The sequence below is a fragment of the Stegostoma tigrinum genome, chromosome 8 (genome assembly GCF_030684315.1).
Source record: "Stegostoma tigrinum isolate sSteTig4 chromosome 8, sSteTig4.hap1, whole genome shotgun sequence".
Lineage (NCBI taxonomy): Eukaryota > Metazoa > Chordata > Chondrichthyes > Orectolobiformes > Stegostomatidae > Stegostoma > Stegostoma tigrinum.
The window spans coordinates 102743932-102768729 of NC_081361.1; the positions used below are offsets into that span (position 1 = coordinate 102743932).

Sequence of the window (24798 nt, forward strand, 5' to 3'; positions counted from 1 at the left end):
GAGGCAGCTGGATTTTTAATTAGTAATGGGTTGAAGGCTTATGGAGAGCAGGCAGGAAAGTGCAGTTGAGGGTGGGATGAGATCAGCTATGATTGTATTAAATGGCAGGGAGGGTTGGAGGGGCTGAATGGCCTCCTCCTGTTTCTATTAATCATGTTACATAGATGATTTGGAGTTGGGGACTAAGTGTGGTGTGTCAAAATTTGCAGATGACACCAAGGTGAGCAGGTAGAGCAAAGAAGACACTGAAAGTCTGCAGAGGGATATGGATAGTCTGAGCAAGTGGGCAAAGGTCTGGCAGATGGAGTACAATGTTGATAAGTGCGAGGTCATCCATTTTGGTAGGAATAACAGCAAAATAGACTATGTTTTAAATGGTAAAATATCGCAGCATGCTGCTGTGCAGAGGGACTTGGGTGTCCTTGTGCATGAATCTCTAAAAGTAGGATTGCAGGTGCAGCAGGTAATTAAAAAGGCAAATGGAATTTTGTCTGCCATTGCTAGAGGGATGGAGTTTAAAAACAGGGAGGCTATGCTGCAGCTGTATAGGGTCCTGGTGAGGCCACACCTGGAGTACTGTGTGCAGTTTTGGTCTCCTTACCTGAGAAGAGATATACCAGCACTGGAGAGGGTGCAGGGGAGATTCACTCAGTTGATTCCAGAGTTGAGAAGGTTGGATTATGAGGAGAGACTGAGTAGGGTGGGCTTATACTCAAGGGAATTCAGAAGAATGAGGGGGTATCTTATAGAAATATATAAGATCAAGAAGGGAATAGATAAGGTGGAGGCAGGGAGGCTGTTTCCGCTAGCAGGTGAAACTAGGACTAGAGGGCATCACCTCAAAATAAAGGGAAGCAGATGTAGGACTAAGGTCATGAGGGACTTCTTTACTCAAAGGGCTGTGAATTTATGGAATTCGGTGCCCAACGAAGCGTTTGAAGCTACCTCGCTGAATGTTCTTAAGGCAAGGCTTGATAAATTTTTGAACAGTAAAGGAATTAAGGGTTATGGTGATTGGGTGGGTAAGTGGAGCTGAGTCTCAAAGATCAGCCATGATCTCATTAAATGGCCGGGCAGGATCAAGAGGATGGATGGCCTACTCCTGCTCCTAGTTCTTATGTTCTTATGTTATGTCTGTAATTTCAAATCCACATTTCCACCTTTCCCGATAACCCTTCTCTCCTCTTGCTGAACAAACATAAAGGAAAGCAGTATATTCCTTAATAATAAAATGTGAGGCTGGATGAACACAGCAGGCCTAGCAGCATCTCAGCAGCATCTCAGGAGCTTGTGCTCCTGAGATGCTGCTGGGCCTGCTGTGTTCAGCCAGCGTCACATTTTATTAGAGATAATGGGAACTGCAGATGCTGGAGAATCCAAGATAATAAAATGTGAGGCTGGACGAACACAGCAGGCCCAGCAGCATCTCAGGAGCACAAAAGCTGACGTTTCAGGCCTAGACCCTTCATCAGAGAGGGGGATGGGGTGAGGGTTCTGGAATAAATAGGGAGAGAGGGGGAGGCGGACCAAAGATGGAGAGAAAAGAAGATAGGTGGAGAGAGTATAGGTGGGGAGGTAGGGAGGGGATAGGTCAGTCCAGGGAAGACGGACAGGTCAAGGGGGTGGGATGAGGTTAGTAGGTAGGAGATGGGGGTGCGGCTTGGGGTGGGAGGAAGGGATGGGTGAGAGGAAGAACAGGTTAGGGAGGCAGAGACAGGTTGGACTGGTTTTGGGATGCAGTGGGTGTAGGGGAAGAGCTGGGTTGGTTGTGTGGTGCAGTGGAGGGAGGGGACGAACTGGGCTGGTTTAGGGATGCGGTGGGGGAAGGGGAGAAAGCATCCACTGTACCCGGTGTGGCTTCCTCTACATTGGGGAAACCAAGCGGAGGCTTGGGGACCGCTTTGCAGAACACCTCCGCTCGGTTCGCAACAAACAACTGCACCTCCCAGTCGCAAACCATTTCCACTCCCCCTCCCATTCTTTAGATGACATGTCCATCATGGGCCTCCTGCAGTGCCACAATGATGCGTCCCGAAGGTTGCAGGAACAGCAACTCATATTCCGCTTGGGAACCCTGCAGCCATATGGTATCAATGTAGACTTCACCAGCTTCAAAATCTCCCCTTCCCCCACCGCATCCCTAAACCAGCCCAGTTCATCCCCTCCCCCCATTGCACCACACAACCAGCCCAGCTCTTCCCCTACACCCACTGCATCCCAAAACCAGTCCAACCTGTCTCTGCCTCCCTAACCTGTTTTTCCTCTCACCCATCCCTTCCTCCCACCCCAAGCCGCACCCCCATCTCCTACTTACTAACCTCATCCCACCTCCTTGACCTGTCCGTCTTCCCTGGACTGACCTATCCCCTCCCTACCTCCCCACCTATACTCTCTCCACCTATCTTCTTTTCTCTCCATCTTCGGTCCGCCTTCCCCTCTCTCGCTATTTATTCCAGAACCCTCACCCATCCCCCTCTCTGATGAAAGGTCTAGGCCCAAAACATCAGCTTTAGTGCTCCTGAGATGCTGCTGGGCCTGCTGTGTTCATCCAGCCTCACATTTTATTATCTTGGATTCTCCAGCATCTGCAGTTCCCATTATCACATATTCCTTAATAACACAGATTCAAAGATTTTTAAATACGCAGTCGAAGTAACCTGAGCTTCCTCATTATATTGAACAGAAACAATCTTTTTGTTTGTTTGAGAAATGGTACAATTTACAGACATTATTGTAATTCCAAGAACATCTGTTGCTGTTCCTCTAGCAAGACCCAGTCCAGCTCATTTCCAAGGGAGAGGTAAGTTTTTTGTACTTTAACCCACTCCTCTGTTGTGGGCAGTCTGTGTGCTGGAGTTTGACTCAAAATGCCATGAGGGAAGGAACTGCAGGATTTTCATCCAGAGACATTGAAACACTTTGAGTTTAAAACAATGAATATTTCAACTCATCTGCTGCAACTAGAGACAATTTAAAAATAAATTATTGTCATGATGCTCCTGACCCAGCTTCCTTCCAGTGCTGCATTCTACCTGTCACAGCTTCAATTTGTACTTTTTTTAATGTATCAAAACAGTTAGTCTCACTTTGTTTCTACTCACTGTATCCCACCATTGGGATATGGGATCAATAATGACTTCTTCCACCAGAATTTCACTATTTTAACCTCTTTTCCTTTGGAATGCTGTTTTGCATGGATTATTCCATTGGAAGACAACTCAGTCCATTGGGGTTGATATATGCTTTTCTCTCAAACAACTTCCCAGCTTGGGACAAAAACACACATCAGAGTCTGGAATGTTCGCTGCTGAAGCTCTGTGAGTAGTTCCGTCTGGGGTCTCATTGGAATCATGAATTTGCAGGTTTTAAAAGCTAATTGGTCATTTCAAACGCACTGACAAGTTCTGGATGTGAGTTTGCTCGCTGAGCTGAAAGGTTAGTTTTCAGACATTTCAGCACCATTCTAGGTAACATCATCAGTGAGCCTCCGACGAAGCGCTGGTGTTATGTCCCAGGAAATGACATCACCAACACAGGAAATGACATCACCAACCCAAGGAAACCTAAACATATCAATAGAAAGCGGGACATAACACCAGCGCTTCGTCGGAGGCTCACTGATGATGTTACCTAGAATGGTGACGAAATGTCTGGGAACAAACCGGCAAGCTCAGTGAACTAGCTCACATCCGGAACACAATAAAGACCCACTCTTTTGTGGACCAAGAAGAGGAGAGCACGACTGCGTTGGAGGTGAAAGGAGGACGTCGGGTTGGCTGTGCACCCTTGCAACCTGTGGATCTTAATGCTGGCTTCGGCCTAACGCTGGTTCAGGGGAGCAGCCAACCTGCAACGATGGCTGCGGCAAGTGCTCGTGCCCCAGGTCAGGGGGTCCGGAACACCATCCGTGTTTCTGTAAAGAAGGTGGATGAAGGTGCACCTGTGGACCGCACCTTCTTCGTGAAGAGGGTCCTGTTGGACTGTTGTGGGTTCGCTGCTGCGGACATTTACTGCCTGCAGGATTTCCCCGGAGGAGGTTTTTACGACGTGACCTTCAGGAGTGCCAAGCTTTGCGAGCGCTTCCTGGAGGTTTTCAAAGAGAAAGGAGGTGAGGGCCCCCTCTCTGTATTGACCGCTGTCCCGCTGTTTGTGATGCCAGCACAGAGGAGCCGTATGGTGACTGTACACATGTACAACGCACATGTGCCAGCAGTTGATGTCCTGACCTTCCTTGGAAGGTACGTGAAGGTGGAAGGGGACCTAAATGACATCATGGACCCCTTTGGCATCTGGACGAGTAAGAGGCAGGTCAAGGTGACGCTGAGGATGGGCGCAGACGGGAATGTCGCACACCCACCGTCCAGCTTCGCGATCGGCGGGAGCAGGGGCTACCTGACCTATGCAGGGCAACCTAAGGTCTGCCATGCCTGTGGTAGGTCAGGTCACATGGCGGCCGACTGCAAAGCCACCATCTGCAGGAACTGCAGGGGGGAGGGACACCTTGCAAAGGATTGCCCACAAGAGAAAAGCCGCAACCTTTGCGGGGAAGCGGACCACCTCTATAGGGCATGCCCGCGGCGGGGGACCACCTACGCCCAGGTCGCCGGCAAGGGCAATGCGAGGCAAGCTCCCCCGGAGGAGACGAAGGCACCAGGGCCCTGCAAGGACCCCCCTAATGTGCAGGAGGGCCAGGTCGTGCAGAGGGCCCAGCCCCGCAGGATGGGCCCGAGGCCAGCAAAGCGCCCCTCCAGGCTCTGCTCCCCCCCAACAACCCGGAGTCGACGGAGGCGGCAACAGGTGGCCCAGGGGAGTGGACGACGGTCCGGAAAGCGAGGAGGAGGGCGCGTTGGCGGGCCCCGGCACCGCAACCACCAGGCGGGAAGAGGCAGCTACAGGGGGGCTATAAGAGCTCCTCTAACGAGGAGGATTCGGAGAGGGCCCACCCGAAGCAGAAGCTAAAGATCTCAGGGGAGAAGGAAAGCAGCACCCCGCTTCCAGGTGATGGGAGGCGTCCTGAGGCTCCCTCCGACACCCAGCCACATGCCGCTGGGGCCCTGGAGGGCCCCCCGGAACTTCCAGGCGGGAAGGAGGAAACAGCGCGTCCCCAGCCTGACCCAGAGCCGGACTCTCCTGCCTCCGCACCCCAAACGGGGGGATGCCACCCGGAAGGCAGCACGGACGGTTTCCTGAGCCCGGAGAGCGTCCCGCAGTTAGCCCGGCCAATGGGCATGAAGGGACAGATGGAGGGGCTGGACCTTGGACTTGGGGAGGGTACTGTGGTCACTGCCCACAATGGGGGTACGAGTTGCGAGCATTAATGTGCGCAGCGTCAAGTCAACCGTGAGATGTGTGTCCACGTTGGCCTACCTGACCACCATCAAGGCGGACCTCCTGTTTCTGCAGGAGTGCGGGATACCGCACCTCGGCAGGTACGGGAAATGGTCCGGCACCTGGACCTGTGGGCCTTTGATCTGGTCGGGGGGTAACGAATGTCGCTCCTCGGGCCTGGCTATTTTGCTGCGGGGGCGCGACTTCACCATCTCTCAAGTTCAGGAGGTGGTGGGGGCGGGGCGCCTCCTAGTGGCTGACATCACCTACAGAAATGCTCCCCTGAGGCTGATCAACGTGTACGCCCCAGCGGTACGGAGTGAGCGGTTGGCCGTCCTGCAGCGGCTTCCACCCCTGCTGGCTACATCCAGGCCGGTCATCCTAGGCGGAGACTTCAACTGCATCATCGATGCAGATGGAAGATCCGGCGTGGAGACAGCGGGTGGGGGGAGTCAACTGGATGTCACGTCCAGATTCCTGATGGGCACAGTGAAGGACGCCAAGCTGCTCGACGTCTTCAGCACCCCTGCAGACGGAGCGCAGCGGAGGTACACCTGGTCGCGGCCAGGCGGGTCTATCCGCTCAAGGATAGACTTCCTGTTTGCGTCACGGGCGTTCTCGGTCAGGTCCACCGGTGTCGAGCCAGTGTTCTTCTCTGACCACTGCCTCCTGCTGGCCGACTGTCACTTACAGGACAAACAACAGGCCGGGAAGGGGACGTGGAAGCTCAACACGACTCTGTTGACCCCAGAGAACGTCGACGAGCTTAAGAGGGAGTACACCGGTTGAAGAACCGTGAAACCCCTCTTTGAGTCTCCAGGCGACTGGTTGGAGACAGTGAAGGAGAACATCAAGAGGCTCTTTGTCCTCAAGGGTGTTCGGAAGGCGAGAGAGAGGCGGGGAAAGCTGTCGCGACTCCAGAAAAGGGTGCAGAACCTGCTCCTTCTGCAGTTGATGGGGGTCGATGTCATGGAGGACCTCCGCGAGGGGAGGGGCCAGCAAGCATCGCTCTTCACCGGGGAGGCCTCCAGGATAATCGTCCGGTCCAGGGTCCGCTTCGTGGAGCAGGACGAGACGTGCTCGCGTTTCTTCTTTCAGAAGGTGCACAAAGAGAGCTCTGTGCTTAGCCGGCTGAAGGAGGACGACGGCTCGGTGACGTCGTCTCGGCCTGACATTTTGAGGATCAGCAGATCCTTCTATGCCGGACTGTACGACGCGAAGCCCACAGACAGCACGGCCTCCGAGTCGCTCCTGTCGTCTATCACGGAGGTCTTAGACGACGGCATGAGAGAGTGGCTGGACCGGCCGATATCCCTGGACGAGCTGACCAGAGCCCTCAACTCCTTGGAGAGGAATAGGACTCCCGGGAGCGACAGCTTACCGGTCGAGCTGTATTCCGCTCTGTGGGACCTGGTCAGCCAGGACCTGCTGGAGATGTACGATAGTGCGCTTCGGGCAGGGGAAATATATTTTTTCACATTAAAAAAAAGTGGCAAAACGTCTGAAGACAAACCTTCCAGCTCAGCGAGCAAACTCACATCCAGAACCTCCACCTGAGCTACAAATCTTCGCAAACCTCGCGAGCACTGACAAGTCCATATGTTAATGTCCAATTCCAAGAATGAAACTTACAGTAAACAATATTCAAAGATGTTGCAGTTTCATCACACACCTCTTATTCAGGTGTGCCTGGTGCTGCTCCTGGCATGCCCTCCTGCACTCTCCATTGAAAAGGGTTGACCCCCTGGCTTGATGGTCATGGTTGAGTGGGGGATATGCCAGGCCATGAGGTTACAGAATGATACCCCAGCACATTCTGCTCTGCTGATGGCCCACAGCGCCTCATGGATGGCCTGCATCTGGTTCCAAATATTAACCACTGGTGTAGCCTTCAGTCACTGTAATCTAAACAAGGTTCCAATGCTAAAGTATCAGGCAGCAGCAGCTGATGTTTCCAATTATCCAGAGAACTTTCTTTTAATGACGAATATGTGAGGAACGGAAGGAGCCTGAACTCTTTGAACAAGAGAGCGGCTGCTGTTTAACAGGTTCCCATGTGATGACTGTCTGCAGTCCATCCGTGCACCCAACTGTTACTGACCATCTTTATTATATTCTGATGTCAGGTCCCTGATTCCCTGAAATGATTGTCTGGGTTGTAGGCTGCTACAAGAAGTCAGCTGTATGGAGGTGGCAGCTTTTCATAGGCTGAGAACTGAAGTGAGTAACTCAATTCTGACTGCCCCAACCATACACGTGCCCTCATTATAAATCTGCCAAGTGTGTGTGCAGCATCCACACTTTGACCCCTTCATCTGAGCCTTTGATGGACTGAATATCATTGAGGCCCCAGCACTGAGCCTTCTGGAACACTTACTGTGACCATTTTATGCTCAGTCTCCCTTTCATGTCAGCTAACCAATCCATTATGTTCACAGCTCTGCCATCCTCTGAGGAACTGCCTCTGACAGAGAAGTAGTACCTGACGTGTGGTACCAACATCTACTGATTTCCATCTGTCTACGTAACGCTTATTTGTTCCGATGAAATTACTGTAGAATTCATTAAGGTGGACGGTAAATTTGTTAAATTCAAAACTGGGATTCAGAATCTAAACAGAGGGAACTGGGCAGGGGGAAAGAGATACAAACTGGTGATGATGGATTGGTGAACCTGACTGAAGGGTTAATGTTGGATAAACAAAGGTTCACATTGAACGAAGCATGAATCACAACAATTATGCAGAGCCATCTGGCACAAAATTAAATGTGGAAAAGTGACTCAACCACGGTTTAAAGCAGAAATTAGTGATGGTATTTGATCAAAAAGAAGACGTATAAAATTGACAGAGAAAGGAGCAAAGTTCTCTTGGCTGATACCAGGATTAGCAGGACTGTCAATGAGGAGAGATTGTCCCATTGGAGCCTGCATGGGCTGGAGCTGAGGATGAGAGGGGGTTCCAATGGAAATACTTATAGCTCTAACAAGGCCAGACATGGTAGATGCAGGGAAGAGAGTGTCATTACGGAGGAAGTGGCCCTGTGACAGTGTGGCACTCACTCAGTACTGACCCTCTGCAGTGCGGGACTCCCTCAGCACTGACCCTCTGACAGTGCGGCACTCGCTCAGTACTGACCCTCTGACAGTGCGGCACTCCCTCAGCACTGACCCTCCGACAGTGTGGCACTCCCTCAGTACTGACCCTCTGGCAGTGCGACACTCCCTCAGTACTGACCCTCTGACAGTGCGACACTCCCTCAGTACTGACCCTCTGACAGTGCGACACTCCCTCAGTACTGACCCTCTGGCAGTGCGACACTCCCTCAGTACTGACCCTCTGGCAGTGCGACACTCCCTCAGTACTGACCCTCTGACAGTGCGACACTCCCTCAGTACTGACCCTCTGGCAGTGCGACACTCCCTCAGTACTGACCCTCTGACAGTGCGACACTCCCTCAGTACTGACCCTCTGACAGTGCGGCACTCCCTCAGTACTGACCCTCTGACAGTGCGGCACTCCCTCAGTACTGACCCTCTGACAGTGCGACACTCCCTCAGTACTGACCCTCTGACAGTGCGGCACTCCCTCAGTACTAACCCTCTGACAGTGTGACACTCCCTCAGTACTGACCCTCCGACAGTGCGGCACTCCCTCAGTACTGACTGTCCGACAGTGCGGCACTCCCTCAGTACTGACCCTCTGACAGTGCAGCACTCCCTCAGTACTGACCCTCTGACAGTGCGGCACTCCCTCAGTACTGTACAGTATCTGCACGGCTATAGTCTCTAATTTCTAGTGTGAAAATGTGCCAAGGGCATTTGATTGGGAATTGTTTCTCACTCCCACTGAGCGAAGCTCCAGCAGCGACACTGTGGCTCACTGAAATGTGAGCTTTTAAAGACTGAAATGTAATGTTTCTGAAACCGCAGAGGTGTCTAAGCAGCATTGTTATCCTTTATTCTGTGAACAGAAGAGAAATCAATTTTCAAGCCAGTGAGGAAGTGTACATTGTGTCAAATACTGAGCAGGCCATCTGAACATCGGCTTTACCTGGAAACTATAAATAGTGCAGAGAGACAGAAAAGTCAACAGCAGGAGTTCCGGCAGCGTCTGTTACTTCGTACCAGCCTGAGAATGAGCTGCACGCACCCAGCATAGCTGCTGAAAACTGACCGACTCTGGCCAGGAAAAGGAAATTCAATTAATCAGGTTTGGTGGGGGGAAGGGTGGGAGTCATTCGGTGACAGTCAACCGAGGGGAGGGGAGGGGAGTGTCACTCAGCCACAGGCACCCCAGGCCAGGGTGGGATGGGGGAAAACAGAGGTTGGAGGGTGTCTCTCGGAAACAGAACCCTCCCCCCTCCCAGAAGGGTATATCTTTCAGGAAAATAGACCCTGGGGTTGGGTGGGGTGTGGGGAGTGTGCCACTCAGTAACAGAGATCTGGGAGGTATCTGGTGGAGGGAGTCCCCCAGTGACACGACGAACATTGCTCAGTGATAATGAAGAGGAGGCTGTTCAGCCCATCTGAAGGAGAAAACTTATCTTCATTTAGAGAATCAATGGTGGAACAGATAGTCAATAGGGCTTTGAGTGAGGTCATGTCTCACAAACCTGGTGGAACTGGAGGAGGTGACTCAGTGTATCGTTTAGGGCAGCGCAGTTGATGTAGTTCATCTGGATTTTAGCAAGGCCTTTGATAAAGTTCCACATGGGAAAATGAAGAAGAAAGTAAAAGCATATGGGATCAAAGATACCTTTCCTGCTCCTCTGACACTGCCTGGCCTGCTGCATTCCTCCAGCTCCACACTGTGTTACCTCTGACTCCAGCTTCTGGAGTTCTTACAATCTCCAAACTTGATCCAAAGTTGGCTGAGCAACAGGGGACAGACGGAGGTGGTAGAGGGCTGTTTGTGTGACTGGAGCCCAATGTACAGTGACGTACCACAGGGTTCGGTGCTCGGTTCCTTATTGTTTGCGATATTCCCCAACAGTGTAGATGGGAAAGTGTGGGAGGGTGATAAGTAAGTTTGTCGGTGACACAGAGATTGTCCAGGTGGGAGACAGTGAGGAGGAAGGCGTTAGGTTACAGCAGGATAGATGGGCAGATGAATGGCAGCTGGAGATTAACCCTGATCATTGTGAGAGGATGCATTTGGAAGAAGGAACAAGACAAGGGAGTTCTCACTGAATGGCAGGACACTGGGAAGCTCGGAGGGACAGGGGGATCTCGGGGTGATTGTCCACAGATCTCTGAAGGTGGTAGGACAGGTTAATGGGGGGGTTAAGATGGCATACAGAACACTTTCTTTTATCAGATATCGATAGATTCCAAGAGCAGCGAGGTGATGTTGGAGCTGTACAGGGATTTGGTCCGACCACAACTGGAGCACTGTGTACACTTCCGGTCCCTACACTATGGGAATAATGTGATTGTACTGGAGGGGGAGCAGAGGGAGATTCACCAGGATGTTGCCTGGGATGGAGCATCTCAGCAGCAGAGAGAGGCTGGATAAGCTCACGCTGTTTACTTTGGAGCAGGGAAGGTTGAGGGGAGAGGGTGGTAGGAATCCAGAATGCACTGCCTGGGAGGGTAGCTGAGACAGGAAACATCAGAACCTTTAAAAAATACTTAGATGAGCAACTTGAAATGTCATAAGATATGCCAAAGGCCAAGTGATGGCAAGATCTAACATAGGTGTGTCCATGCAGTCTCGAGGGGCTGAAGAATCGCATCAGTGTTGTGTGTGACTCACTTCATCTATCGGCTGCTAGTGTCACACCAAGATCCCGCTCATCCTCAGTACCTTCCTGGTCTGATGATTTATATGGGTAGAGCTCAGGAATAGGAAGGATGCTATCACTTTGATGGGAATGTACTCCAGGACTCCCAACAGCCAGTGGGTGATAGAGGAGCAGATATGTGAACTGATTATGGGAGAATATGAAAACATTGTCGTAGTGGGTGATTTTAACGTCCCTAATATTGACAGGGACTCTCTTTGTGCCAGCAGCGTGAATGGGTCAGAATTTGTTCACTGTGTCTAGGTCAGTCTTTTAAGACAGTATGTAAATAGTCTGACTGGGGAAAAGGGCCACGTTAGCTGTTCTCAGGCAGGTCCACATTTGACATTTGGGAACTGTTCAAAGACCTGCTGGGGAAGAGGTCAGGACTGGCATGTTCCAGTAAGGAGCAAGGGCATGGATGGCATGGCAAGGCAAGGGACCCTTGGATAACAAAGGAGGTTGTAAATTTAGTCATAAGGAAAAAAAGAAGCATATACAAGGATTAGGAAGCTAAAATGGGACATGGCTCATGAGAAATATAAGGACAGCAGGAAAGTACTCAAGCAGGGAACTAGGACAGCAAGAAGGGGCTATAAAATGACTTTGGCAAATAGGGTTAAAGGGAATCCAAAGGGATCCTATAGATACATTAAAAACAAGAGGATAATTCGAGAGAACGTAGGGCCACTCAAGCATAAAGGAGGGAACTTGTACTTGGAGGCAGAGGATGTGAGTGAGATCCTGAATGAGTCCTTTGCATTGGTATTCACCCAGGAGAGATATGTGGAGGATTGTGAGATTTGTGAGGTGCATGCTAATGTGATGGGGCAACTCTCTGGATGCTTTCAAGAAAGATAGACAGAGCTCTTAAAGATAGTGGAATCAAGGGTTATGAGGATAAGGCAGGAACAGGATACTGATTGGGGATGATCAGCCATGATCATAATGAATGGTGGTGCTGGCTCGAAGGGCCAAATGGCCTACTCCAGCACCTATTGTCTATTGTCTATTGAGATCAAGAAAGAAGTGGTGTTGGGTCTCTTGAAGGGCATTAAGGTGGATATGCTCCCAGGGCCCATTGGTACCTACCCCAGATGACTGAGAGAGGCAAGAGAGGGGATTCCTGGGGCCTTGACCAAGATCTTCGTACCCTCATTAGCCACCAGAGAGCTCCTGGAGGACTAATGTTGTTCCTGTGTTCAAGGAGGGCAATAGGGATAATCTAGGAAACTACAGGCCAATAAGTCTCACATCAGTGGTTGGGATGCTAATGGAAAGAATTCTTAGAGGTAGGATTGATGCACATTTGGAAAAGCACGATCAAATTAGGGACAGTCAGCATGGCTTTGTGCAGGGCAGGTCATGTCTTACTAACTTGACTGAATTTTTTGACGAGGTGACCAAGGTGATCGATGAGGGTAGAGCAGTGGATGTGGCCTACATGGATTTTAGTCAGGCTTTCGACAAGGTCCCTCATGGTAGGCTGATCCAGAAGGTTAAGGTGCATGGGATCCACAGTGACTTGGCTGCATGGGTTCAGAATTGGCTTGTACATAGCAGTTAGAGGGTAGTGGTGGAAGGGTATTTCGCAGTCTGCAGGTCTAAGATTTGTAATGTGCTGCAGGGATCCGTACTGGGACCGCTGCAGTTTGCGATATATTTCTAAATGACTTGGATGAAAATGTAGATGGCTGGGATTAGTAAGTCTGGAGTTTATACAAAGAAGGTGAAGATAGATAAGTCCCCTGGGCCAGATGGGATTTATCCTCGGGTCCTCTGGGAAGCCAGGGAGGAGATTGCCGAGCCTTTGGCATTGATCTTTAACTCATCATTGTCTACAGGAATAGTGCCAGAAGACTGGAGGATAGCAAATGTGGTTCCCCTGCTCAAGAAGGGGAGTAGAGACAACCCTGGTAATTATAGACCTCAGAGCCTTAGCTCAGTTGTTGGCAAAGTGTTGAAAAAGGTTATAAGGGATAGGATTTATAATCCTCCAGAAAAGAATAAATTGATTAGTGATAGTCAGCACAGTTTTGTGAAGGGAAGGTCGTGCCTCACAAACATTATTGAGTTCTTTGAGAAGGTGACCAAACAGATAGATGAGAGTAAACCTGTTGATGTGGTATAGATACTTTACTCTTTACTCAGACAGTAGTAAGGGAATGGAACGCTTTGCCTACAACAGTAGTAGATTTGCAAACTTTAGATACATTTAAGTCGTCATTGGATAAGCATATGGACGTACATGGAATAGTGTAGGTTAGATGGGCTTGAGATCGGTATGACAGGTCGGCACAACATCGAGGACCGAAGGGCCTGTACTGTGCTGTAATGTTCTAAATTTATATGGATTTCAGCAAGGCGTTCAATAAGGTTCCCCACAGGAGGCTATTGTACAAAATGCGGAGGAATGGAATTGTGAGAGATATAGCAGTTTGGATCGGAAATTGGCTTGCTGAAAGAAGACAGAGGGTGGTAGTTGATGGGAAATGTTCATCCTGGAGACCAGTTACTAGTGGTGTACCGCAAGGGTCGGTGTTGGGTCCACTGCTGTTTGTCATTTTTATAAATTACCTGGATGAGGACGTAGAAGGATGGGTTAGTAAATTTGCAGACGACACTAAGGTCGGTGGAGTTGTGGATAGTGACGAAGGATGCTGTAGGTTGCAGACAGACATAGATAAGCTGCAGAACTGGGCTGAGAGGTGGCAAATGGAGTTTAATGCAGACAAGTGTGAGGTGATGCACTTTGGTAGGAGTAACCGGAAGGCAAAGTACTGGGCTAATGGTAAGATTCTTAGCAGTGTAGATGAGCAGAGAGATCTCGGTGTCCATGTACACAGATCTATGAAAGTTGCCACCCAGGTTGACAGGGCTGTTAAGAAGGCATACAGTGTTTTAGCTTTTATTAATACAGGGATCGAGTTCCGGAACCAAGAGGTTATGCTGCAGCTGTACAAAACTCTGGTGCGGCCGCACTTGGAGTATTGCATACAGTTCTGGTCACCGCATTATAAGAAGGATGTGGAAGCTTTGGAAAGGGTGCAGAGGAGATTGACTAGGATGTTGCCTGGTATGGAGGGAAGGTCTTACAAGGAAAGGCCGAGGGACTTGAGGCTGTTTTCATTAGAGAGAAGAAGGTTGAGAGGTGACTTAATTGAGACATATAAAATAATCAGAGGGTTAGATAGGGTGGATAGGGAGAGCCTTTTTCCTAGGATGGTGACGGCGAGCACGAGGGGGCATAGCTTTAAATTGAGGGGTGAAAGATATAGGACAGATGTCAGAGGTAGTTTCTTTACTCAGAGAGTAGCAAGGGAATGGAACGCTTTGCCTGCAACGGTAGTAGATTCGCCAACTTTAGGTACATTTGAGTCGTCATTGGATAAGCATATGGACGTACATGGAATAGTGTAGGTTAGATGGGCTTGAGATCGGTATGACAGGTCGGCACAACATCGAGAGCTGAAGGGCCTGTACTGTGCTGTAATGTTCTATGTTCTATGTTCTAATACAGACCTTTCAGCCCACGATGTTGCGCTGAACTTTTACCCTCAACCTAAGGTCTATCTAACCTCCACCCCTACCTTATGCTATCATCCATATGCCTAGCTAATATCCGCTTAAATGCTGCTAATGAGGCTGACTCCACTACCCTCTCTGGCAATGCATTCCATGTCCTGACCACTCTCTGAGTAAAGAACCTACCTCTGACATCTCCCCTTTATCTACATCGACTCACTTTAAAAACTCTGCCCCCTCATAATAGCTACCTCCACCCTAGGAAAAAGCCTCTGGCCGTCCACTCTATCTATACCTCTGATCATTCTGTACACCTCTATCAAGTCACCTCTCATCCTTTGTCGTTCTAAAGAGAAAAGCCCTAGCTCTCTCAACCTTTCCTCGTAAGACCTTCCCTCCATTCCAGCCAACATCCCAGTAAATCTCTGTATCTTTTCCAATGTTTCCACATCTTTCCTGTAATGAGGTGACCAGAACTGGACGCAATACTCCAGATGTGGCCGGAGCATAACTTCACGGCTCTTGAACTCAATCCCTCTATTAATGAAAGCTAACACACCATATGCCTTCTTCACAACCCTATCCACCTGGGTGGCAGCTTTCAGGGAACTGTGGACATGAAACCCGAGATCCCTCTGCTACTCCACACTGCCAAGAATCTTTCTGTTAACCCTGTATTCTGCTTTCAGGTTTGTCCTTCCAAAATGAATCACCTCACACTTTTCAGAGTTAAACTCCATCTGCCACTTCTCAGCCCAGCTCTGCATCCTATCAATGTTCCTTTGTAACCTAGAACAGCCCTCCACACTGTCCACAACGTGACCCACCTTTGTATCATCTGCGAAGTTACGAATTCCCCCTCCACTCTCACATCCAAATCATTTACAAAAATCACAAATAGAAGAGGACCCAGAACAGATCCTTGTGGTCCACCACTCGTAATTGAGCACCATGTTGAATATTTTCCATCCTCTACCACCCTTTGTCTTCTCAGAGTCAGCCAATTCTGAATCCAATCTGCCACATTTCCCCCATCCCATGCCTCCTTACCTTCTGCATGAGGTGACCATGGGGAACCTTATCAAAGGCCTTACTTATATCCATGTACACCACATCCACTGCTCCACCTTCATCCACGTGTTTGGTCACCTCTTTAAAGAATTCAATAAGGTTTGTGAGGCATGATCTACCCCTCACAAATCCATGCTGACTATCACAAATCAAACTGTGCCTTTCCAAGTGATCATAAATCCTACCTCTCAGAGCCCTTTCCAATAACTTGTCCACCACTGATGTAAGACTAACTGTCCTGTAATTTCCAAGGTTATCCCTGTTCCCTTTTTTTGAACAGGGGAATGACGTTTGCCTCTTTCCAATCTTCCGGCACTATACCCGTGGACAGTGAGGATGAAAAGATCATCGCCAAAGGCTCTGTGATCTCGTCCCTCGCTTCCCAGAGAATCTTTGGATAAATCCCATCAGGCCCAGGAAACTTATCTATCTTCAAGGATATCTTAAAGGTATCTTTAAGGAGAAACTAGAAAAACTCGGGTTATATTGAGTGGCAGAGACTGAAGGGAGACTTGACAGAAGTCTGTAAAATTACAAGGTGCATAGATTGGTCTGACATTCAGAAACTTTCCCAGAGTTGAAATGTCTAATGCTGGGGAACATGTTTTTAAGGTTAGAGCGGGAAAGTTCAAAGACATAAGGGGCAAAATTTTCAGACAGAGAGTGGTAGGAGTCTGTAACACACTGCCAAGGCTGGAGGTGGGGGAAGATACAACAGGGGCATTTAAGGGGCATTTAGATACGCACATGAATATGTAAGGAATGGAGGGATATGGACCAATGGCAGGCAAAAGGGATAAGTTTCATTTGGCATCATGTTCGACACAACATCGTAGGCCGAAGGGCCTATTCCTGCGCTGTACAGTTCTCTCTTCTGTGTTCTTTGATTCCTACCTTAATACATCCTCACACTTTTCCAAACTGAATTCCATTGCTGCCACCCTGCCCATCTATCCAGGCTGTTGATATCCTCCTGAAGTTTACACGATTTACCACCTGAATATTTTCATGGAACTTGCAAACTGCTTATTAGAACTCATGGCAGTTATTCAGAATCAATAATGCCCATCACAAACAGCAGGTGCTCCAGCATCGAGTCCTGCGGAACCCCACTGAAAGCAGATTTCTTGTCACAGTAATGTTCCTTTGCCATCACCCTCTGTTTGGTGCATCTTAGCCGATTTTGGACCAACCCATCACTTTGCCTTTGATCTCATGGACTTTCTTCTCTGGAAGAGACTTTTCACAAGCATCCACTCCCTCCACCGATGCTCAGTAGCAGCAGTGTGTACCATCTACAAGATGCACTGCAGAAATTCACCACAGATCCTCAGCCAGCACCTTCCAAACCCACGACCACTTCCATCTATAAGGACAAGGGCAGTTGATACATGCGAACACCAGCCCCTGCAAGTTACCTCCAAGCCACTCACCATCTTGATTTGGAAATATATGCCCACTCCTTCACTGTGGGTCAAAATCCTGGAATTCCCTCCCTCCCTCCCTTAGCAAATGGGTTACAGCAGATCAAGAAGGCAGCTCACCACCACCTCCTCAAGGGGCAACCAGGGACAGGCAGTAATGCTGGACACAGCCAGCAATACCCACATTACATTAGTGAATGATTACAACATGTCTGCGATGAAGTACCTCATCAAAAGCCTTGCTGAAGTGCAGTAGATATCATCAAACATGTTACTCGCAAAAACACTCCTCATGATCTCCTCAAAACATTTGACCAAAATGTTCAAACACAACATTCCCTGAACAAATCCATGCTACACTTGCCCCCACACCTCCTCCCTCACCCCCATCCCAGGCCCCAAGATGACTTTCCACATCAAGCAGATATTCACCTGTACATCTGCCAATGTGGTATACTGCATCCACTGTACAAGGTGTGGCTTCCTCTACGTCAGGGAAACCAAGCGGAGGCTCAGGGACCGCTTTGCAGAACACCTCTGCTCGGTTCACGATAAACAACTGCACCTCCCAGTCACAAATCATTTCAACTCCCCCTCCCATTCCTCAGACAACATGTCCATCTGGGGCCTCCTGCAGTGCCACAATGATGCCACCCATAGGTTGCAGGAACAGCAACTCATATTCCACTTGGGAACCCTGCAGCCCAATGGTACCAATGTGGATTTCACCAGCTTCAAAATCTCCCCTCCACCCTCTGCATCCCAAAACAAGCCCAGCTCGTCCCTGCCTCCCTAACCTGTTCTTCCTCTCACCTATCCCCTCCTCCCACCTCAAGCCAAACCTCCATTTCCTACCTACTAACTCATCCTGCCCCTGTCACCTGTCCATCCTCCCTGGACTGACCTATCCCCTCCCTACCTCCCCACCCATACTCTCCTCTCCACCTATCTTCTCCTCTATCCATCTATCTTCGATCCATCTCCACCTCTCTCCCTATTTATTTCAGAATCCTCTCCCCATCCCCCTCTCTGATGAAGGGTCTAGGCCCGAAACGTCAGCTTTTGTGCTCCTGAGATGCTGCTTGGCCTGCTGTGTTCATCCAGCTCCACACTTTGTTATCTTAGATTCTCCAGCATCTGCAGTTCCCATTATCTCTGATTTTTGTGCCGAGTTCTTGAGTGTGGGATTTGAAACCATCATCTCATAGAACATAGAACCTTACAGCACAGTACAGGCCCTTCAGCCCTCGATGTTGTGCCGACCTGTCTTACCAATCTCAAGCCCATCTAACCTACACTATTTCATGTATGTCCATATGCTTGTCCAATGGTGACTTAAATTTACTTAAAGTTGGCAAATCTACAACCATTGCAGGCAAAGCGTTCCATTCCCTTACTACTCTTTGAGTAAAGAAACTACCTCTGACATCTGTCCCATACCTTTCACCCGTCTATTTAAAGATGATTGAGAGATGGAATTAGTGTGAGACATTATGACTGGCATTTCACCGCACTTTCTCTCAGCTTCTTATACACAGCCTGTTGGCTGCTTTGTGAATAGGAAAAGGTTTTGTGGACCACTTTCTGCTTCATTGACATTGTGTTTGTGCTGTACAGAGAATGTTTTACTGTTTAACAGCGGAAATTACCAACAGATGGATGCCTCTTATTTATCCAGCCACATTCCAGGTGTGGTGAGATGTCCATGCTATCTCAGTGTGCTGCAGGGTCCTCGCAATCAGGCAGACTTCAGTTCAAACAAGGCAAACACAATTACAAACCATGCTTACAGGGTCAGTACTGAGGGAGTGCCGCACTGTCGGAGGCTCAGTGCTGAGGGGGCGCCGCACTGTCGGAGTCTCAGTGCTGAGGGGGCGCCGCACTGTCGGAGGCTCAGTGCTGAGGGAGCGTCTCACTGTCAGAGGGTCAGTACTGAGGGAGCGCCGCACTGTCAGAGGGTCAGTACTGAGGGAGCGCCGCACTGTCAGAGGCTCAGTGCTGAGGGGGCGCCGCACTGTCGGAGGCTCAGTGCTGAGGGAGCGCCGCACTGTCGGAGGCTCAGTGCTGAGGGAGCGCCGCGCTGTCGGAGGCTCAGTGCTGAAGAGAGCGTGTTTTTTCTGTTGTTGCTGCCTTTCAGGTGGAGCATTAAACCAAGGTTCCCTCTATTCTCTTGGATGAATAGAAAGCCCCCATGCCTTAAGTTGTTTGAAGAGTGGTGCAGTTCTGCCTAGGGCCTGTCAACTTACAATTTTGAACTGATTGTATTGATACTTTTCAGACCTTGATGTACACAGATGTGCTGCTGTTTCTCTGTATTACCACAATGACCACACTTGAAATATACTCAGCCATCAGCTGTGAATTACTTTGAGGCGTCCTGAGGTGGTGCAAGACACTACAGAAATGCAAAGTGTTCCAGGAAATGGTATTTAACCGGAAATTCAGAAGGGCACTCTGCTAAAATTAGTAATCTCTCTAACTGAAGTTCCCTATCGTGCTTTTTCTGAACGGCTTTGTGTTTTTGAACTGATCGTGCAGACCCTCAGGGTTTGAGAGTTCATGTTATGCTTTGGAAAGCTGGACACGGAGCTCTCGGTCTGTGAGGGGAGAATGATGTTGAAGCTGATGGTTCTTGTCAGCTGCTTCACTGAATTCCAGAGACCATTTCCATTCACCTTCCATTCTCTCCTAACATTCCTCAGGCATAACGAATGCGTTTCTTCACTGGTCCATGGGAGTGATTGATCTCTATCAAGGCTTTGATGAGGTATCACAACATAGTGATTCTCTCATATTCAAAGCCATGTGGTCAGAAAACAGAAGCTCCACCAACACAGAACTAGCTACTGGTTAATAAAACTGAAAGTGACTGCTCTACAGCTCCCACAGTGGGGGATGGTTCCAGTGTTGGGGTTAGATTCAGGGAGACTGCTGTTGTACGTTAATGACCTGTCCTTGGGTAAACAGCAGACGCTTTCAGAGCTCATACAAAGCTCAGAAATGTCTTGGAGACCTAGAAGAATGGGTACTGATGCTGAGGACATGGGTCACACATTTGACAGGTGAAGTTTCACATGTAGGAAGGTGAAGCAGCACAGTTTCAGAAGAAGAATGAGGAAGATGTAAGGTACTGCATTCAACTTCAATCTTTCCAGCAGTCTATTAAATACAAGATGTGCTGCACTTTCCCAAACAACCAATCATTTCTGAACAAGCTCATTCTCTTGTGTGCTCATTCCCTATAAACACCTGAAACATCTTAATTTCTTAGACAGTAATCTCCAACTCCCTCAACAAACCCGACCTCCAGTGTGATAGTGTCAAAAAGACAGTTAACACAACGGTTCACCAGTAGGATCTCCTCCCCTATTGAGTCAGGATTCCCAGAAACAATCAGCAGGTGAAGATAATAACTCCTGAACCCTCTGTATTGACCACTGAGGAGTCGTTGTGTTGGGGAGAATGAGGCTCACTTGTGAAGGTGAGTGAACACTGTCCATGTTGAGCTGTCTCCACTCAGCTCACAGGGTCAATCTCTGCTCATGTTTAGAATTGACATTAACATTGAAAGGGAACGTGCTGAGGGAACATAGTACGTTACACATTGCCCATGTGTTAACATTGTCTGGAGCTGTATATGGTGACCTCAACACTGGATCATAAAAACTCAATAAATCCCTGCTCTAACTATCATGATTGGTCAACATAGAGAAAACAACTTTTTTTTAATCATTCATGGGATGAAGGCATTGTTGGCCAGGCCTGCATTTAATGCCTATCCCTAATTGCCCAGGGGGCAGTTAAGAGTCAGCCACATTATTGTTGGCCTGGAGTCACATGTAGGCTAGACCAGGTAAGGATGGCAGTTTCCCTCCCTAAAGGACATTAGTGAATCAGATGGGTTTTTTTTCCTGACAATTAACATGGTCATCATTAGACTCTTCATTCCAGATTTTTTTCTCCCCCAGTTGAATTCAAATTCCACCATCTGCTGCTGCAAGATTCGAACCCAGGTCCCCAGAACATTACCTGGGTGCCCGGATTAATAGCTCAGTGACTATACCACTGGGCCATCACCTCACTCAAAGGACTGGCTGGACAAGGAGTCAGCCACGACTGATCAGGCAGTAAACAGCCAAAGTTCCATTGGTCAAGGAAGGAAACAACACGGCTTTACCTTTGCAAAATCCCGGACATCAAAAAGGTCAAAGGCATCAAACAGCTCACTCTTCCGCATCCCAAATGTGTCACAGCACGTGGTGAGAAAGGTCCGAATGTTCTTCAGGCAAAGAAACTGGAACAAAAGGAAGAAACAGCAGCTGAACAGGTCACTGATGTTCCAAAAGGGAGAAGGTGCTCCCATCACCAGGAATACCGCACATCCATAGCAGCAAAACATCACAGCCAGTGTAACCAGGCATCTCATCACAAGGTAACACTAGGACAGGGGCAAAACACCAAGTCAAAGATCGGGCTTTTATGGAGCATCTTAAAGAAAGAGACCAAGAGATTGAAGCGTGGAGAGATTTAGGAACTCTAGAGTTGAGCAGCCAGACTGATAGCACCATTACCTGTACTGGGGATATAGAAACGAAACACACACAAGACACCGGCGCTAGAGAAATCCAGAGGCCTCAAAGGATTATGGAGTTACAGGAAGTTACAGAGATAGGGAGGGGTTTAGGGACTGGAGGGGGTTACAGAGATAGGGAGGGGTTTAGGGGCTGGAGGGGGTTACAGAGATAGGGAGGGGGTGTAGGGGCAGGAGGGGGTTACAGAGATAGGGAGGGGTGTAGCGGCTGGAGGGGGTTACAGAGACAGGGAGGGGGTGTAGGGGCTGGAGGAGGTTACAGAGATAGGGAGGTAGTGTAGGGGCTGGAGGAGGTTACAGAGATAGGGAGGGGGTGTAGAGGCTAGAGGAGGTTACAGAGATAGGGAGGAGGTGTAGGGGCTGGAGGAGGTTACAGAGATAGGGAGGGTTGTAGGGGCTGGAGGGGGTTACAGAGATAGGGAGGGGGTGTAGGGACTGGAGGAGGTTACAGAGACAGGGAGGGGGTGTAGGGGCTGGAGGAGCTTACAGAGACAGAGAAGGGGTGGAGGGGCTGGAGGAGGTTACAGAGAAAGGGAGGGGTGTAGGGGTTGCAGGAGGTTACAGAGACTGGGAGGGGGTGTAGGGGCTGGAGGAGGTTACAGAGTAAGGGAGGGGTGTAGGGGTTGCAGGAGGTTACAGAGACTGGGAGGGGGTGTAGGGGCTGGAGGAGGTTACAGAGTAAGGGAGGGGTGTAGGGGCTGGAGGGGGTTACAGAATTGGGAAGGGGTGTAGCAGCTGGAGGGGGTTACAGAGACAGGGAGAGGGTGTAGGGGCTGGAGGGGGTTACAGAGATAGGGAGGGGGTGTGGGGACTGGAGGAGGTTACAGAGATAGGGAGGGGGTGTGGGGGTTGGAGGAGGTTACAGAGATAGGGAGGGGGTGTAGGGACTGGAGGAGATTACAAAGACAGGGAGGGGGTGTGGGGGTTGGAGGAGGTTACAGATGTTGGAACAATGACATTTAAGGTTTACTGTCAATGATGGCCCCAAGCGGAATTCTCCAGGATCACTGAGGGTTGTCCATGTTTACAGATTCCTGCCAAAAACAAAACCCATCCACAACACAGTCTCAGGAGGAATCCAACTCCAACAAAGACAAGCGGCAAAATAATTAAAAAGCTGGATTTCCACATGATTCTCTGATCCCAGAGGCCTGAGTTCATTGGGAACCAGGATAGACAGAAATGTCCACCTGTTACAATCTGAATTGTCCCCAGCTCCAAACGGCAATCGTCTGGATTGGGCACTCCATAAATAAGGAACCAAAAATATTAATTACAGACCATTCAGGTTATGTCAGCAACATACAAAAAGGAGCAAGCGATTAAGACCTGCAAACATGCTCCACCATTCTCTCGGGTCACAGCTGATCATCCATTCCCAATAACTCTCCACCCTCTGTCCAACAAGAATCCATCCTCCTCTGTCTGAAAAATCTTCACTGGCCCCAGCCTCCGTCTGCTACCCGAGTGTTCTACCCCTCTGAGGAGAAAGATATCACTCAGCCTCTATTTGGAATAGGCCCTCACTAATACTTAAACAGTGACTCCTTTGTTTCTGAAGAAAGGTCTAGACTCGAAACATCAGCTTTCCTGCTCCTCTGATACTGCTTGGCCTGCTGTCTTCTTCATCCAGCTCTACACCTTGTTATAGAACATAGAACATTACAGCACAGTACAGGCCCTTCAGCCCTCGATGTTGTGCCGACCTGTCATACCGATCTCAAGCCCTCTAACCTACACTGTTCCATCTACGTCCATATGCTTATCTCAGATTCTCCAGCATCTGCAGTTCCTACTATTCCTTAGTACAAGATTCTTCCATCCATAATGACCCCTCAGGATTTGAGATGTCTCTGTGAACTCTGCCCTCACTCTTCAGAACTCCAGTGGAAGGAAGCCCAGTCTATCCAACCTTTTCTCATCAGACAATGCCCTCATGTGACTCCAGACCCACAGCAATTTGACTGACTCTTAACTGCCTTCTGGGCAATTAGGGATGGGTAATAAATGCTGCCTGGCCAGGCTGAGATACTCACATCCCATGAATGAATAAAATAAAATACAAGTTTGCTGACTGGGGCTGTTAATCTGGTCCATGTGTAAATAAATTGTGATTTGGAGACAAGATACTCACATCTGTGCAGCTCTTTCACCCAGTATTTGGCCCCTATCCCTCTAAACCCTTCCTATCCGTGTACCCATCCAGATGCCTTTTAAATGTTGTAACTGTACCAGCCTCCACCACTTCCTATGGCAGCTCATTCCATACATGCACCACCCTCTGTGTGAAAATGTTGCCCCTTTGGTCTTTTTAAAATCTTACCCCTCTAGTTTTGGATTACCCCACCCTGGGAAAGAGACCTTGTCTATCCACCCTATCCATGTCCCTCATGATTTTATAAACCTCTATAAGATCACCCTTCAGCCTCTGATGCTCCAGGGAAAATAGCCCCAGTCTATTCAGCCTCTCCCTGTAGCTCAAACCCTCCAACCCTGGCAGCACCCCTGTTAATCTTTTTCTGAACCCTTTCATGTTTCACAACATCTTTCCTGTAGCAGGGAGATTAGAATTGAACACACAGTGTTCCAAACACAGCGTCACCTATGTTCTGTACAGCCGCAATATGATCTCCAAACACTTACACCCAATGCTCTAACCAATAAAGGTAAGTGTGCCAAATGCCATCTTCACCATGCTATCTATCTGTGGTGCCACTTTCAAGGGGCTATGTGCCTGAAACCCTCGGTCTTTTTCTTCGGCAACATTCCCCACGGTCCTACCATTAACTGTGTAAGTCCTGTCCTGATTTGCCACAACAAAATGCAGAATCACACATTTATCTAAAATAAACTCCATCTGCCACTCCTCAGCTCACTGGCCCATCTGCTCAAGGTCCTGTTGTACTCTTAGATAATCTTCTTCACTGTTCACTATACCACATATTTTATTGTCATCTGCAACTTACTAACCATACCATCCAAGTTCACATACAAATCATTTATATAAATGACGAAAAGCACTGGGCCCAGCACCGATCCTTGTGGTCACAGGTCTCTAGTCTGAAAAACAATCCTT

At 49.1% G+C, this 24798-nt stretch overlaps 1 protein-coding gene across 1 annotated transcript in view; it reads right to left on the reverse strand.

Moving 5' to 3' along the window:
• Window positions 1–24798, reverse strand: part of LOC125456016 (guanine nucleotide exchange factor VAV3) — a 196626-nt gene that overhangs the window by 162409 nt on the left and 9419 nt on the right. Inside the window, exon 2 of the mRNA XM_059648207.1 lies at window positions 21309–21425. Coding sequence (XP_059504190.1) covers window positions 21309–21368 — 60 coding nt within the window. The 5' untranslated portion in view covers window positions 21369–21425. The remainder of the gene's footprint in view (window positions 1–21308; window positions 21426–24798) is intronic.